Source organism: Notamacropus eugenii, chromosome 5, assembly GCF_028372415.1.
Source record: "Notamacropus eugenii isolate mMacEug1 chromosome 5, mMacEug1.pri_v2, whole genome shotgun sequence".
Lineage (NCBI taxonomy): Eukaryota > Metazoa > Chordata > Mammalia > Diprotodontia > Macropodidae > Notamacropus > Notamacropus eugenii.
Window position 1 is genome coordinate 178005029 of NC_092876.1, and position 19000 is coordinate 178024028.

At 37.2% G+C, this 19000-nt stretch overlaps 1 protein-coding gene across 10 annotated transcripts in view; it reads right to left on the reverse strand.

Annotated features, from left to right (window-relative positions):
• The window catches only part of ARHGAP32 (Rho GTPase activating protein 32), a 419500-nt gene that overhangs the window by 262430 nt on the left and 138070 nt on the right, over positions 1–19000 (reverse strand). For all 10 annotated transcript variants that reach the window (XM_072611576.1, XM_072611573.1, XM_072611577.1 and 7 more), the window contains one exon: positions 15075–15183. In XM_072611576.1, coding sequence (XP_072467677.1) covers positions 15075–15179 — 105 coding nt within the window. In that variant the 5' untranslated portion in view covers positions 15180–15183. The remainder of the gene's footprint in view (positions 1–15074; positions 15184–19000) is intronic.

Sequence of the window (19000 nt, forward strand, 5' to 3'; positions counted from 1 at the left end):
TAAGAACTGATATATTTTTTATTATTCTCATTTTATAGCTCAATGAATTCATTTTTTTATGATATACTACCAAGTAATTACCATAAACTACTACTAAGCCTTCTTCACTGTGAAATGAGGCAATCAGAAAGAGATGATAACAAAGATCTCTTCCTGCTCTAAAATTCTAGACTCTAAAATTCTGCTACCTAAAATCCCAACTACAACCATCTATTTTCCAGTTGTACAACAATAATATTTCCTTGAAGCAGTATCCTATCTCACAGGGATCCAGGGTGAATTTCAAGACAGACCTGTACCCAGAGCACTTGAAATACTGGATCACCCTCCACCCCTAGAAAATGTTTTTCTCATTTTTTTAGCTGTAAATTCTGGTTTCTTCCCTTTAGCCATTTTATAACCAGCCCCTGTCATTTCTGCTTTGAAAATGAGCCTTCAGACTGCCCAGGAGAAAGTAAGTTACTCATCACTCCCCTACATGTATTAATTCACCCTGTTACAGTGTGAATGGCATGAGATCATAGATTATCTTGTTTTTGTATCAGTATTCCCCTACTGTCTAGGGTCAAGCACACAGTAAACACCACTTTAATTTATTTGTTCATTGAAAGAATATGAACTAATATAAAATAAGTAGAAGCAAGAGATCACTAATTAAAAGAACACTAAATTGAAATGAAAAGAACATTAAGGCACTGATTTCAAAAGTTTATGAAGTAATCCCCTCATATTTTTAAAAGCAGTTGTTTCCCCTCCTCGTTTTTCATAAAATAATCTACACAAAATTTTCTTAGATCATATTCATTCAAATAAATTAAATATTACTACTTTATAACACAAAAACAAACATATAACAAAATATATAATACTTTTAAATACACAGCATTTAAACACTTATAATATTTTAAAATATATAACACTCAACATGAATCACTTGTTTTGCTATACTTGCGTTAAGAGGATCATAAATTTATAAGAGAAAGACCCTTCTAGATTATCTAGTACAATCTCTTAACAGTGTAATTGCGGAAATGGAAGCCAAGAGTGACTTGTCTAAGGTCACACAGAATTTCAACCCAGATCCTCTACATGCAAATCCATCACTCTTTACACTGCAACATGCCACCTCTCATAAGCAAAAACAAGAGAGGGACAAAGAAAAGCACTCCAAACCTTTTAAATCTGGTAATCAGTTCACAATGGGTACTTGGGACTAGGACAAAGGAAATGGCAGCAGTAAGCTCAAACCACCACTTACCCCCCAACAGGAATTAGCAAGGCCTTAATTAACTGCACCCCTGTCTAGGAGGACCCCAGAAATGTCCACCACTAGAAGGAGGGGTTGCAAACTCCCAGTAATGTGAAAAGGCAGGCTAGCAAAACTAAAAGGTAAGCTATGAGATATCCCAGTGTCTGAACAACAGGGGTTCAAGTTTTCCCCTTGAGGCCAGGGGAAATCATTAAGAGCAGAAGGTGGAAACTCTATCAAGAGAGTAAGAGGGTGTAAGCAAATACTTGGTGATGCCAGACCTGTCAGCCCTCAAATCTCAATGCACCTGTTCCAGAAAGTATTTTATTTACTTCTGTAAGCTCTCACATTCCACCTAGTTCATAGAAATTCACCATGCTTCATTCACTTTTAATGATTCCAATTTGAATGTTTTTATTGGGAAAAGTAGCTGTAAAATTTTGGGAAATAAATTCAGATAAAAGGATAATATTTGGAACATGTTTCACAAATATGAAAACTATACATATGACAGCTAATAACTGTATAATAATAATAATAATAAAATCATCCAATAATTTTAGCCCTTAATATACTATATTCACCTCAAAAGACAGCAGGAATGAGGCAGGAAATGTCCCAGTTTTAAAAATCCTGCATCTAAAAGAAGCCAAATTTTAAGTGTCTGTTATGACCAGTCTTGGCCATGAGAAACGGACCTTCAAAAACAACTCATTGATTTAACTAGCATTTATTAAGTACCTACTATGTGCCAAGCACTATGCTAAGCACTGGAAATACAAAAAAAAGCAAAAGACAGTCTCTCTGCTCTCATGGTACTCACACTATAATGGGGGAGAAAAGATGTAAACAACTATGTTCAAGCTATATAAAGGAAACAACTATATATAAGATATATAAATAAAGATATACGGCAATAATCAACAAAAAGAAGGCATTAGAATTCAGGGGAGTTAGGAAAGGCTTCCTTTAGAAGGTGAGGTTTTAGCCAGGACTTAAAGTAAGCTAGAGAAACAAAAAGGCAGAGATAGGAAGATGGGAAAACATTCCTGAAATAGGGTGGGGGTGGGAGTGGGGGGGTCAGCCAGTGAACATGCCTGAAGACGGTGGAGTGTCTTGTTCCAGTCTTGTTCCAAGAAAACCAAGGAGGCAAGTGTCATTGGATTACAGAGTGAGAGGAAGGTGTAAGAAGACTGAAACAGGGGATGGAGAGTTCATTGTGTTCGTCCTTTGTTGCCAAAGAAGACCACGCCATCAGAGAAATGATGACATGACTTGCACTTGACTTTGTTTTGAGTGAGGGAGTGCTGTGTAGGTCACTAGCCTCACTCCTCCTCCAGAGTCATCTGAATCCAGAGACCTGATATTCCTCAGGATGACTGGAGATGACCCAGGATGCACTGGGAGATGACCCAGGATGCACTGGGAGACCTTGGGCCCTTAAGGCCAAGGTCTTTGCAGGAACTGACTTAGGGTGAGGCAATGCCCATTCATTGAATAGGCCTGTTTAAGAAGTAGCCAGGGCATGGCCCCTTTAATGAGGTCAAGAAAAATAAAAAAGAAGGTTTCCCTCATACCTCTTCATTGGCTAATAGTCAGCTTTCTGCAGTGAACAGAGTGTTGGGCCTACAGTCACGAAGACATGAGTTCAAACTGAGTCTCAGACACTTCCTAGTTGTGTGACCCTGGGCAAGTCACTTAACCTCCATCTACCCTAATTTTCTCAACCATAAAATAGGGACATTATAACACTTACCTCACACACAGAGTTGTTGTGAAGATCAAATAAGATAATATTCACAAAATGCTTTGCATATTGGTAAGGTGCATAGTACTTAGAAGTGTTTAATGGTACACTGTAGGTGCTTAATAAATGCTTATTTCAGGGGGTGGAGCCAAGATGGCGGAGGAGAAAGATGCACCTACTCTAGCTCTTCCCCCACAGCCCATAAAATACCTGTAAAAAATGACTCTCAACAAATTGTAGGGCAGAAGAAGTCACAGAACGACAGGGTGAAAGAGACTTCCAGCCCAAGGTAGCCTGAAGGCCTACAAGAAAGGTCTATCGCACAGGGCATGGAGTGAAGCACAGGCAGCCTTGGCTGCGTGGCACCAGGAGGAACAGAACTGGAAAGAGCCTCAGGGGTGGAATCCCCAGAAGCAGTGGAGATTCTCAGATCCCACAACCCAGCATAAGAAACTTGGGTCAATGCCCCCTAAGCCTCAGGAGCAGAAGTCAACATTTAAAGCCACAGAACAGGCCTAAAATGAAGAAGAAACAAAAAAAAGCCCTAACCATAGAAAGCTACTATGGTGACAGGGAAGACCAAAAACACAAACTCAGAAGAGGACAACACTGTCAATTGACTACCTGTGAAACCTCTAAGGGGAATATGAATTGGTTGCAAAACCAAAAAACCTTCTTGGAAGAGCTCAAAAAGGATTTTAAAAGTCAAATAGGAGAAGTAGAAGAAAAACTGGGACAAGAAATAGGAGGTATGTGAGAGTCAATAGCTTGGAAAAGAAAGGACAAAAACTGACTAAAGGAAACAATTCCTTAAAAACTACAATTGGCCAAATGGGGAAAAAAATCCACCGAGGAATATAACTCTTTAAAAAGCAGAACTGGCCAAAAGGAAAAGGAGGTACAAAAGCTACGTGAAGAAAATAATTCCTTAAAAAATGGAATTGGGGGGGGGGGGGGGGGGCGGAGCCAAGATGGCGAAGTAGAAAGATGCACATACACATAGCTCCGAACCCACAAACCACAGAACGGCTAGAGGGGACCAACCCAGGGCGAATTCTGCACCCAGAGACCACAGAATATTGGAGCGAGGGAGATTTCTGTTCCGGAGACACCTGCAAACCTCTCGCGGGGGGTCCTTCGCGGTGGACTGGGCGCCGGGACGGGGAGCAGAGGGCAGCCCTACCGCGGCCACGACACAGTGAGGAAAAGATCCGAGAGGGCTACGGGGACGGGATCTCCAGCGGCCACGTGGGTCTCCCCACCCACAGAGGGACCTGCAAACCTCTCGCAAAAGGTCCGTTGTGCTGCAGACGCGGAGCCCAGCCCGGACCTGTGGCGGCCGCAGCTCCGAGAGGCACAGATCTGAGAAGGCTCCAGAGACGGGATCTCCAGCGGCAGCACAAGCCCCCCCACGAATAGGTGACTGACGGGGCTGGGTGAGAGAGTCTCTTTGGCGGGTTGAGAGGGGAGTGGGGTGCCCCCATGGCTTGGGCCCCCCCAGGAGATAGAAGCTGAGAGGCGGCTACAGACAGGGGCTCCCCAAATGGGCGGGAGCCTGGATCCATTGTGGAAGGTCTGTGCATAAACCCCCTGAGGGAACTGAGCCAGAGAGGTGGCCCTGCCCCTGACCACCTGAACTTAATTCTCACACTGAATAGCAGCCCTGCCCCCGCCAAAAACCCTAAGGCGGGAAGCAGCATTTGAATCTCAGTCCCCAAACGCTGGCTGGGAGGACCAGGAGGCGAGGTGGGTGTGAGGAGAACATTCAGAGGTCAGGTCACTGGTTGGGGAGAATGCCCAGAAAAGGCAAAAGAAATAAAACTATTGAAGGGTATTTTCTCGGAGAAAAGACACTTCCTCCCTTCCTTTCTGATGGGGAGGAACAATGCTTGCCATCAGGCAAAGACACAGAAATCGAGGATTCTGTGTCCTAGCCCACCCAATGGGCTCGGGCCATGGAAGAGCTCAAGAGGAATTTTGAAAATCAAGTTAGAGAGGTGGAGGAAAGACTGGGAAGGGAAATGAGAGGGATGAAGGAGAAGCATGAAAAGCAGATCAGCTCCCTGCTAAAGGAGAACCAAAAAAATCTTGAAGAAATTGGCACCTTGAGAACTAGCCTAACTCAGCTGGCAAGGGAGGTGCAAGGGGCCAATGAGGAGAAGAATGCTTTCAAAAGCAGAATTAACCAAATGGAAAAGGAGATTCAAAAGCTCACTGAAGAAAATAGATCTTTCAAAACTGGAATGGTACGGATGGACGCTAAGGACTTTTCGAGAAAGACAGATATCTCAGAACATACCGCGCAGATTCGAAAAATGGAAGATAATGTGAAATATCTTATTGGAAACAACTGACCTGGAAAATAGAATCAGGAGAGACAATGTAAAAATTCTGGGACTACCTGAAAACCATGATCAAAAGAAGAGCCTAGACATCATCTTCCATGAAATTATCAAGGAAAACTGCCCTGAGATTCTAGAACCAGAAGACAAAATAAATATTCAAGGAATCCGCAGAACACTGCATGAAAGAGATCCAAAAAGAGAAACTCCTAGGAGCATTGTGGCCAAATTCCAGAATTCCCAGGTGAAAGAGAAAATATTGCAAGCAGCTAGAAAGAAACAATTCAAGTATTGTGGAAATACAATCAGGACAGCACAAGATCTGGCACCCTCTACATTGAGGGATAGAAGGGAATGGAATAGGATATTCCAGAAGTCAAAGGAACTAGGACTGAAGCCAAGAATCACCTACCCAGCAAAACTGAGTATAATACTTCAGGAGAAAAAATGGTCTTTCAATGAAATAGAAGACTTTCAAATTTTCCTGATGAAAAGACCAGAGCTGGAAAGAAAATTTGACTTTCTAACACAAGAATGAAGAGAACCATGAAAAGGCGAACAGCAAAGAGAAATCATAAGGGACCTACTAAAGTTGAACTGTTTACATTCCTACATGGAAAGATAATATTTATAACTCTTGAAACATTTCAGTATCTGGGCACTGGGTGGGAGTACACACACACACATTCACACACGCACACATACATAGAGACAGAGTGCACAGAGTGAATTGAAGAGGATGGGATCATATATTAAAAAAAAAATGAAATCAAGCAGTGAGAGAGAAATATTGGGAGGAGAAAGGGAGAAGTTATATGGGGCAAATTATCTCTCATAAAAGAGGCAAGCAAAAGACTTATTAGTGGTGGGATAAAGAGGGGAGGCAAGAGAAAAACATGAGGTCTACTCTCATCACATTCCACTAAAGGAAAGAATATAATGCACACTCATTTTGATAGGAAAACCTATCTCATAATACAGGAGAGTGGGGGACAGGGGCACAAGCAGGGTCGGAGGGAGGATGTAGGGGAGGAGAATGTAATACGAGGTCGACACTCATGGGGAGGGAAAGGACCATAAGAAAATAGAAGTAATGGGGGACAGGATAGGATGGAGGGAAATATAGTTAGTCCTATACAACACAACTAGTATGGAAATCATTTGCAAAACTAAACAGATATGGCCTATATTGAATTGCCTGTCTTCCAAGGGGAAGGGGTGGAGAGGGAGGGAGCTAAAGAAGTTGGAACTCAAAGTGTTAGGACCAAATGTAATGTTCTTACCACTGGGTAACAAGAAATACAGGTTAAGAGGTCAAGAAAGCTATCTGGCCCTACAGGACAAAAGAGAAGACGGAGACAAGGGCAGGGAGGGAGGATAGAGGAGAGAGCAGATAGGTCACAGGGGCAATTAGAAAGCTTGGGTCTGGGGGGGGGGGAGGAGAAAAGGGGAGAAAATTTGTAACCCAAAATTGTTTGAAAATAAATGTTAAAAGTTAAATAAAAAAAAATAGAATTGGACAAGTGGAAATTAATGACCTATGAGACATCCATAATCAATAAAACAAAATCAAACAACTGAAAAAATAGAAGAAAAGGTAAAATACCTCACTGGAAAAACAAATGACCTGTAAAATAAACCCAGGAGAGATAATTTAAGAATTATTTGGACTATCTGAAAGCCATGATCAAAAAAAAAAAAAGGACTGGATAGCATCTTTCCAGAAATTTTCATGGAAAACTGCTCTAATATCCTAGAACCAGAGGGCAAAATGTCATTGAAAGAATCCACTAATTACCTCCTGAAAGAAATCACAAAATGAAAACTCTAAGAAATTTGTAGTTAAATTCCAGAAATAACAGGTGAAAGAGAAAAAACTGCAGGCAGCCAGAAAGAAACAATTCAAATATCAAGGAGTCACAGTCAAGATTACATGGGAGGGCTTGGAACATGATATTCTAGAAGGCAAAGAAGGTTAGATTACAACCAAAAATCAACTACTCAGCAAAACTGAACATAATATTTTAGGACAAAAGACAAACAGTCAATGAAATAGGAGACTTTTAAACTTACCTGATAAAAAGACTAGAGCTGAACAGAATATTCGATCTTCAAAGAAAAGACTCAAGAGAAGCATAAAAAGGTAATAAACAAGAAAGAAAAATACTTTTATCCAGTAAACTGCTTACGTTTCTACATGGGAAGATGCTATCTCTAACTCTTAAGAACTATATCTCTAAGAGGGCAGTTAGAAGGGGTATACAGAGACAGAGGGTGTGGGTATAAGTTGACTTGCTGTAATGATATAAAAAAAATTAAGGGGTAAAAAAAGGATTATACTGAGAAAAGAGGAAAGAGTGAGGAAGAAAAAGAAAGAGAATGGGGTGAATTACATTACATAAAGGCCACAAAAAGAAGGGAGGGGGAATGAACATCACATTCAACTCAAAGAGGGAATAACATACACACTCAGCTGCATACAGAAATTTATCTTGACATACAGGGGACTAAGATGGGAAAGGGGAAAGAAAAGAGAGGGGGCTGATATATAAGGGAGGACACACTGAGGGAAGCAGTGGTCAGGAGCAAAAACACTGGTGAGGGGAGAAAGGGTAAAAGAAGAGAAAAATGTAAACAAGGGGAAAATAGCATGGAGGGAAATACACAGTTAGTAATCGTAACTGTGAATGAAATGAATTCTCCCATAAAATGGAAGTGGATAGCAGAATGAATTAAAAACCAGAATCTTACAATATGTTGTTTACAAGAAATTGATTTGAAATAGAGAGATACACACAGAGTAAAGGTAAAAGACTGGAGCACAATACATCATGCTTCAGATGAAATTAAAAAAAAAAAAGCAGGGGTAGCATTTCTGTTCTCAGACAAAACAAAAGCAAAAAAATCCAATTAAAAGATAAGGAAGGAAACTACATCTTGCTGAAAGGTACCACAGACAATGAAGTAATATCAACACTCAACACATATGCACCAAGAGGTATAGTATCCAAATACCTAGAAGAGAAGTTAAGGGAGTTATAGGAAGAAATAGACAACAAAGCTATACTAGTTGGGGGCCTCACTCTCTCAGAACTAGATAAATCTAACCAAAAAATAAACAAGAAATAAATTAAGGAGGTAAACAGAATTTTAGAAGAGTTAGATATGGTAGACCTCTGGAGAAAACTGAAAGAAGATAAGGAACATACCTTTTCCTAAGTGGTAAATGTCACCTACACAAGAACTCACCATGTATTAGGGCATAAAAAGCTCACAATCAAATGCAGTAAGGTAGAAATATTAAAGGCATCCTTTTCAGATCATGATGCAATAAAAATTACACGTAATAAAGGGCCACAAAAAGCCTAAAAAATAATTAGAAACTAAATGATCTAATCTTGAAGAATAAATCAAGCAACAAATCATAGAAACAATCAATAATTTCATCAGAGAGAATGACAATAACATGACAACATACTAAAACACATGGGTGCAGCCCAAGCAGTTCTTAGGCGAAATTTCATAACTCCAAATGCTTACAAGAATAAAACAGACAAAAAATAGATCAATGAATTGGGCATGCAACTAAAAAAACCTAGAAAACGAACAAATTAAAATTTCCAACTAAATATCAAATTAGAAATTCTGAAAATCACAGAAGAGACTAATAAAATAGAAAGCAGGAAAACTATTGAACTAATAAATACAACTAAAGACTGGGTTTATGAAAAAAACAATAAAATAGGTAAACCTTTGGTTAATTTGATTTAAAGATGAAAATTAAATTACCAATATCAAAAATGAAAAGGGTAAATTCCCCACCAAGGAACAGGAAATTAAAACAATAATTAGGAACTAATTTGCCCAACTGTATACCAATATATCTGACAATCTAAGTGAAATGGATGAAAATTTACAAAAATATAAATTACCCAAATTAACAGAAGAGGAAAAAAATACTTAACCCCATTTTAGAAAAAGAAACTGAATATCTATCAATAAACTTCCTAACAGAATATTCAGGGCCGGATGAATTTACAAGTGAATTCTACTAAACATTTAAAGAATAATTAATTCTGACACTATATAAACTATTTGGAAAAACAGGCAAAGAAGTAGTCCTACAAAATTCTTTTTCTGACACAGAAATCGTACTGATAGCTAAATCATGAAGAGCCAAAACAGAAAAGGAAAATCACAAACCAATTTTCCCAATGACTATTGATACAAAAATTTTAAATAAAACAATTTGCCAAGAGATTACAGCAGTTCATCACCATCATAATACACTATGATGAGGTAAGATTTACAGCAGGAATGCAGGGCTGCTTCAGTATTAAGAAAACTATCAGCATAATTGACCATATTAATAACTAAGAGAAATAGTATTATTATCTCAATAGATGCAGAAAAAAGTTTTTAACAATCTATTAAAAACACTAGAGAGGAAAGGAATAAATGTAGTTTTCCTTAAAATAATAAGCAGCATCAATCTATAACCATCAGCATGCATTTTATATAATGAAGGTAAGTAAGAAGCTTTCCCAATAAGATCAGGAGTGAAACAAGGATGGCCACTATCAACACGGCTGTTCAATATTGTACTAGAAATGTAAGCTTTAGAAATATGAGAAAAAAAGAAACTGAAGGTATTAGAATAGGCACTGAGAAAACATGATATGATGGCATAGAGAAACTGAATCAACTGAAAAACTATTTGAAATAATTAAAGACTTATGCAAAGTTGCAGGATATAAATTAAAACCACATAAATCATCAGCATTTCTCTATATCACCAACAAATCTCAGCAAGAAGAGACAGAAAGAGAAATTTTACTTAACATAATTACATACAATCTAAATACTTGGGAATTCACCTTCCAAGACAAACTCAAGAACTTCATGAACACAATTACAAAACACTTTTCATACAAAGTCAGATCTAAAAAACTAGAAAAATATCAATTCCTCATGGATAGGCTCAGTTAATATAATAAAAATGACAATTCTACTTAAATTAATTTTCTTATTCAGTGCCATAAGAATTAAACTACCAAAAAATTACTTTATAAAGCTAGAAAAAAATAACAAAATTCTTCTGGAAGAACAAAAGGTCAAGAATAGCAAAGGAATTAATTTTTTAAAATGCAAAAGAAAGTACCCTAGCCATACCAGATCTAAAACTATATTATAAAGCAGCAATCATCAAAATTATTTGGTACTAAGAAACAGAACTGTGAATCAATGGAATAAGTTAGGTATACAAGGCACAGTAGTCAATGACTATAGTAATCTACTATCTGACAAATCCAAAAGACTCCAGCTTCTGGAATAAGAACTCAACTATTTGACAAAAACTGCTGGGAAAACTGGAAAACAGTACAGCACAAATCACACCTCATACCAAGATAAGGGCAAAATGAGTAACATGATTTAGACATAAAAGGTGAGACTATAAGCAAATTTGGAGAGCAAGGAATAATTTACCTGTCAGATCTATGGAGAAAGGAGGAATTTATGACCAAATAAGAAATAGAGAGCATTAAGAAATGCAAAATGGATAATTTTGATTACTTTAAATTAGAAAGGCTTTGTACAAACAAAGCCAATGCAACCAACTCAGATTAGAAAAGTAGAAAGGTGAGATACAATCTCTACAGCAAGTGTCTCTGACAAAGGGCTCATTTCTAAAATATATAGAGAACTGAGTCAAATTTATAAGAACACAAGTCATTCCCCAACTGATAAATGGTCAAAAGATATGAACAGGCAGTTTTCAGATGAAGAAATTAAAGCTCCTTATAGTCATACAAAAAAAAATTCTCTAAATCATTATTGATTAGAGAAATGCAAATTAAAACAACTCTGAGGTATCACCTTACACCTATCCCATTGGCTGATATGACAGAAAAGGAAAGCGATACAACGTTGGAGAAAATGGGAACACAAATGCATTGCTGGTAGAGTTGCGAACTGATCCAACGATTCTGGGGAACAATCTGGAGCTATGCCCAAAGGTCTATCAAACTGTGCATACTTTTTGACCCAGAAATACACTTCTAGGTCTACATCCTAAAGAGATCATGAAAAAGGGAAAAGGACTCACATGTACAAAAATATCAATAGCAGCTCTTTTTGTGGTAGCAAAAACTGGAAATTGAAGGGATGCCCATCATTTGGGGAATGGCTGAACAAGTTGTAGTATATGAATGTAATGGAATACGATTGTGCTATAAGAAATGATAAGCAAGCAGATTTCATAATGGAAGATTCACAAGAACAGATGCTGAGTGAAATGAGCAGAACCAGAAAAACATTGTACACAGTAACAGCAACACTGCGCAATGATCAACTATGATGGACTTAGCTCTTCTCAGCAAAACAACGGTCTAAAACAAAAGGTTCATGATGGAAAATGCTATAGAATCTAAAGTAAGAACTATGGATTCTGAATGCAGATTGAAGCATATTATTTTCACTTTTTGGTTATTTTTTCTTTCTAATGGTTTTTCTCTTTTGATTCCTCTTTCACAACATGACCAACGTGGAAATATGTTTAATATGACTGAACATGTATAACCTATATCACTTGCCACCTTAGGGAAGGGACAGGGGATGATGGGGGAAGAAAAAATTTGGAACTCTAAAATCTTATAAAGGTAAATGAATAAAACTATATTTACATGTAATTGGAAAAAAACAGTAATAAACAAAAAAAATAAAAGAAACATTAGCAAAAGACTTAACTAAGCAAAGTCATTCCCAAGTGCATTTAAGGATGAAACTGGAACCTGGACAACAAATAGAAGACAGAAAAAATTAGGTATGAAACAAGAAGATTTTCTTGACAAAGGCATTTGCCATTCTATAGAAGGGGGATCCAGAAGAAAGTGCAGAGGGATTCCTTATGAATGGCAAGGTGCTCCAGCTGTTCCTGTTTGCAGATGACACCATTGCTGCAACATTACAGAGCCTTCTGAACCATCTACACAGTGAAAAAAACAAGCTATATGAAAAATGTTTACTCTCCAGGCCAAGACATGAATTTCGATGCATGATGTCTAGAATTCATTCATCTATATCTATTGATGAGGTAACACAAAGAGACAAGTTGGTCCAGGAAACAAGAAGAAGGGTTCCCTGAATTGCCCTTAGGAAATTATAACGCTATTTCTTTTGTACCAATAATGATTTAATATTAGGAAAGCAATTAACATAATTAATTATATGAAAATTTTTTTTAAAAATCACATGAATGTATCAATAGCTGCTGAAAAAAAACCTTTAACAAAGTACACTGATTTATGCTAACAACACACAAGAGGATAATATTTGAGCATGATATAAAAGTATCTAAAATTAAAAGCTAAAATTATTTATAATGGAGAAATACCAAAGCTTCCCAACAAATTCTGTACTTAGAATAGTTCTAGAAATTCTACCCATAGCAATTAGGTCAGAGAAAGAAATTTAGGGAATAAAAATAAAGACTAGATAAAGCTATCCTCGCTAATAACATGCTGATTTTCTTTAAAAATCCCAGAGAATCAGCAAAGAAACTCATTGAGACAATAACTTCATGAAGATAACAAGACACAAAATAAGCCCTTCATTTCTAGAAGGCAAAAAAATATCTAAGAGGATATTAACAGAAGTATCATTTGTAAGAAACTACAAAATATATAAAATATATGGGAGTCAATCTACGAAAGCCACTTATAATGGATACAATTACAAAATACTTCTCAAAGAAATTAAAGATGACTGAATGATCATAGTAAGTGTATATGAATATGATAAAAATGAATTAATATATAAAATTAATATACACTTTTAATAGTCAATCCGCAATGACAGTGCTTGAGAAATCAAAACAAAATTCAGAAGGAGAATTACAAAGTATAATAAAGATAAATCACTAATAATAAAAGAAACACATCTCTGGGAAGAAAAAAAAAAACCTTGAAATTCCCACTCACACCTATTAAAATAGCAAAAACAGCAAAAGTCTGGGAACAATATTAATGGGGCTATATAGGAAGACAAGGAATAGGATGCACTGTGAAGCAGTACAACCATCCTGGGAAGTTAATTTTTTATTATGCTAAGCAAGTGATTCGAGATCCCACTACTAACTACATATGGTCCCAAAATTCAGAAAGGTTAGAGAGCCCCAATATACAGCAAAATATTTATACAAGAACTTTTTGTAATAGCAAAAACCTGGAAATAAAGTAGGTGCCTATGAACTGGGGAACAGCTAAACAACCTGCGAGACATGAGGGCAATGGAAGAAATTTATGAATATGTAAATCACAGAAAGATTTGTATAAGATGATGAAGGTGAAGTAAATAAAAACAGGAAAACAATGCACACATTGACTACAACTATGTAAATGGAGAGAAACAAGGTGAAGACAAGTTTTATGTGGGACGTTCTAAGCTGGAGACACCTATGGAACAATCAAATAGCAGTGTCCAGTTACTCATATGATATTTGGGCTCAAGACAAGGAATAATACTGGATATATTCATATGAAAGTCATCTTCACAGACATAACAGTTGGATCCATAGGAACTTATGAGATCTCCAAGAAAAAGAGCATAAAAAGGGCCAAGGCAGGGAATTAGAGAGCAGTCTCCGCCCTCTCTGAGATAGTCATGGTGCTGGTTGATTTCACTTGATGTTTCTTTGCCCTAAGCAGTGTTCGCTGAGTGGGCAGCAAGATGCTTCTAAAAATTACTATGAAATAAAAGACATCAATAAAACTTATTTTAGAAAATATTCACTAAAAACAAATTTAAGGCAAAGGGTAAAACAAAAAGCTCCACAGAAACCCTCTTGCTTAATGGCCTAGCAGCTTCTCAAAGGCTTTACAAGAGGAAAGTGAAAAAGAGATCAGTTTTCCACTTGTCGGAAACACTGACTATATTTTTAAACTGCCTACTTGCTAACTTTAAAATTCACTATCCATCTATAACCGAGTGCTTGCAATTCTTAGTGACCTTTCACCTACCTCTTTGTACTCTACAGTGCTTTATTGTTCCCTAATATCCTGCAGCAACATGTCTTTAGAAAGATTCAGTGTTCCAACAGAATTATTCTATAAACTAAATATCTATAACTATTTCCTTTAAATTATCATTCAAAGTTCTTAGAAAATACAATACACCCAAAATATCATCACAAATAGTAACACAACTGCTAGAAATAATAGTACTTTTCTAAACAAATAAGCAAAGTTAAAAATTCACTGATGTGTTATTGAACATTTAAGTGATCACTGCATTGCTTAGGACTACACTTTAACAAAAAAGATTATAAGGGTAAGATTAACTTTTTTAGAAAATAGCATGTATCTTTATATCTGTAATTTAATGAAGATCAATGAATATTAATAAAATTTGCAATCAAAAAGGAAAGGTCAATAACTTGATTCTTCTCAATGCAGTCAATAGCACTGTTAATAGATTTGGCAACACAATGGAAATGTATGGTGAATGAGAATAAGAAATCAAGAATGATACCAAGGCTGCAAGCCTTGATGAACAAGAAAATCATAGTATTATTTACAGTAATGGGGAAATTTAATTTAACAGATGAGGAAAGTGAAGATGAGAGACATTAAGTGTCCTGACCATGGTCACCTATAGTAAATGTTAGAGGTGGGGATCAAACCTATGTAAAGACACAGGTTCAAAGTTCAGTACTCCACATTATAATACACTGTCTTACCATTGCACTAAGAGCTTCTTCCCAATCAGGCCGCTCACGGGGATGAACATTCCTATGGAGCTCTGGCACAAAATCATCCTCTTCTGAATGTACTGAGGACTTCATCTTTCTAGAAGTCAGTAAAGGAAAAAAAAAACCTGTTAAAAATCAATATTTCATTTTTCAATTACTTCATTTCAAAGTCAGTCAATACACATTTACTAGATACCTACTACTGCCAAATACTGCACTAAGTGCTGGGGATATCAAGAAAAGCAAAAGACCATCATCCGTGCTGTCACTGGTACTCATAGTCTAATGGGGAAATAATATACAAACAGCTATATAAAAACAAGCTACATATACGATAAACTGGAGCTAATCTAAGAGAAGTCACTAGAAGAGAGGGATTAGAAAACACTTCTTGTAGAAGGTGGGATGTTACTTGGCACCTGAAGGAAGGTAGGGAAGACAGAGATGAAGAGGGGAAAATTCTATTCATGGAAGACAGCCAGCAAAATGTTATCAGCAGATGTAGTGTTTTGTCTGAGGTACAGCAAGAAGGTTGTGGAGGGGGGCAGGGTGAATAGAGAAAAAGAAGGTGTAAAGACTGGAAAGGTGGTGGGCACATTTTGAACATCAAACAAGGTTTTATATTTGTTCATGGAGATGATAAGGAGAAACTGGAATAGGATGGGGGAATGAAACAGATCAGTGCTTCAAGATCACATTGACAGCTAAATAGAAGATAGACTGATAGATTGTAGTGGGAGAACACTTGAAGCAAGGAGACCAATCAGCAGGCCATTGCAAAAGGCCTTAAGATAAGTCAGAGGAGAGAAGGGGACATATACAAGAGATATCAGAAAGGTAAAATGTACAAAACTTGGCAAAATATTAGAAACCAGAATTGAGGGGAATGGGAGAAGAAGAAGAGTAAAGAGTCAAAGATGATCTCTACGTTGAGAGCTTGAGTGACTGGAAGAATGGTGACGCCTTCCACAGTATCAGGAATTTTAGTAAGAATCAAAAATTTGAGGGAAAAGCTAATGAGTTCAGTTTTGGACATGTTAATTTAAAATGTCTACAGGGCATTCAGTTCAATGTGTTTAATGAACAAGTGAAGATATAAAATTAGATATGGAGAGGTTAGGAATGGACAATACAAATGATAAACATCTGTACAGAGATGATAGTTGAATCCACATGAGCAACAATATAAAGAAAAGAGGGAATAGGATAGAATCCTACAGAACCACCATAGTTTGTGGGTATAATCTGGATGAAGGTAGATCCAGCAAAGGAGACTGAGAATAAAATATGAGACAAGTAGGAGAAGAACCAAATGAGTAGTGTGATGAAAATCTAGAGAGAAAAGAATACCAAAGATAGGAGGGTGATTGACAGTGTCAGAGAGAGAGGTCAACGTGGATGAGAATTGAAAAAAGGCTATTAGATTTGATAATTAAGAGATCACTGATACTTTTATGGAGAATAATTTTAGTTGAATGATGAGATTGAAAATAAAAAGGCAAAGAGATAAGAAGATAGTGAGAAGAGAGGAAGTGGAGGCACCAATCACAGATGGCCTATTCAAAGAGGTTAGAAGTGAAAGGATGTGACATATAGGAAGATGACCAGCAGGGATAGATGGATCATTTGAGAGCTTTGTGAGGATGCAGGAAACATAGCTATGTTTGTAGGCAGCAGGGAAGCAACCAGCAGTAGAGAGTGAGACGTTGAAAATTAGTGAGAGAGTAGAAATGACAGCAATCTGGGTTGGAATTAGCTGAGCATGTAGAAGCATTAACCTTGGAAAAGAAAAGGGTTATCTCTACATGTAAGACAGGGTTGATGGAGGAGGTAGTGGTGGAAAGCACTTGGGTGAAGTGAGATGAGGAGAAAGGAATAGAGTTCTCAGAAAACAGCCTTCATTTTTCAGTAAAATAAGAAGCCAAGTTGTAGGAGATAGATGGGGAGCCATGGGAGGTTTAAGGAAGGATGAAATTATTTGGATAGGATGCTTTGATGAGTGGGATAGTGAACCAAGAAGAAGGAAAGTGTAATCATATGGAAGGAGGGGTAAACAAAAAGTCACTGTTGAGCTTTCTTTGCTAAGTGGAAGTAATAGTTCATAGTTCCTTTGCTGCTCATCTGGGACTAGGTCGAGATTTTTAAAGTCTTTGAACCCCAGAACTTAGGTTCTAAATTTTTAAAAGACATACAAAATTAAAGAGATGGACCACTGTATTTCTAAGCCTTCAGTCTGTCAAGATGTGATAAGGTAATCTGACAAGAACCTACAGAAAACCAGTCTAGATGAATTTTTGATCTATGAACAATTATTTATTATATGCCCCAAAGGGAAATGAAGCATAGTCCCCAATCAATTTTATTTCAACAATGCAGACATAACTTTAATCAACCTAACAATTTATGTGGGGAGAAGAACACTTCCTTAAAAAATTGATCTATTAATTGAAGATTATGTTTTACTTTCTGCCTATGTCACAAGTTAAAAACTGATGAAGTGATCTGAAACCAATTAAGGTGATCCATGTGTATAATCCATAATCATCAACATCGTGATTATTAACCTTGGAAAATTTGAAGTAATTTTAATAGATACAATATCCATTTTAACTAGCAAAATTCCCTAGGTAAGATTAAATGTATAAAAGTCATAAACTTATGTAAATTCCAATTCTGACAATATATAAAACAAAGGTTCCCCTCGCAATATCCATGAAAATACTTGAGAGATGGGGAAAGAGAATAATCGTATAACATCTACAATGTGCCAGGCACTTTGCTTAAACACATTACAAATATCTCACCTGATCCTCACAACAACCTACAGAGTAAATATTGCTACTATCTCTATTTTAGTTCAGGAAAGTGAGGCAACCTTTATAAGTCAGAGTCAAAATTAATGTAGCCAGGAATAGGCTCTAAACACTTTGACAGTTAAATTTCACATACACAGCAATTTGGAAATTGTTTTCCTGTAACAATTTGGCCCAGATAAGTTCTATCATGTAATAGTTTACTTCAGGAAAAGTAGTCAGCATAACTGATTCTAACTGTGTGCATTTGTCCTTCATTGCCAAAGAAGACCATGCCATCAGAAAAATAATGATATGACTGGCACTTGACTTTGCTTTGAGTGAGGGAGGGTCATGCAGGTCACCAGCCTCACTTCTCCTCCACAGTCATCTGAATCCAGTGACCAGATATTTATCAGGATGACTGGAGATGACCCAGGATGATTCAACTGGGGTTAAGTGACTTGTCCAAGGTCACACAGCTAGTGAGTATCAAGTGTCTGAGGTGAGATTTGAACTCAGGTCCTCCTGACTCCTGCACTGGTGGTCTATCCACTGCACCACCTAGCTGCCCAACTGATTCTAACTACACACAGAGTAACTCCCTGGAAAAATATGTTAATTCACTAAGATAACTCACTTCCTTCTACTGACTGGAGAAAATGTGTTAATTTCCTAGATTTTTATCAAGTTTTCTGACCAAAAGCTCAAGATAGAGTTTAAAGAGGAAGTTCTGTGTCCTTCCAACCCATCTCACTCCATCCCCAACACAAATATCAACTGTAACAGCAAGGACCCCAACATACAAAGAAGGGCCTGCTGTACAGGTTCTTAGATCTGCTTTTCTAAAAGGAAAGTAACTTTTGAGGGATCAGCAGTCTATTTTAATCAAGCACATATATTACCCACTTAGTTCAGGGGAAAAAGTCTGAATTTCAGAGAAAATACAGAGAAATAAAGACAACAGACAGAACTTCCAACTCTCTGACTATAAGCAATACATACATCACAGATCAACAGACAGATCCAACTGTCTGACCATTACATACATACATAGTTACCAGAAAGAGATGCACCAGCATCTGGTTTTTCAAAGCCAAGGGGGCCTCATTAGTGGCTGCC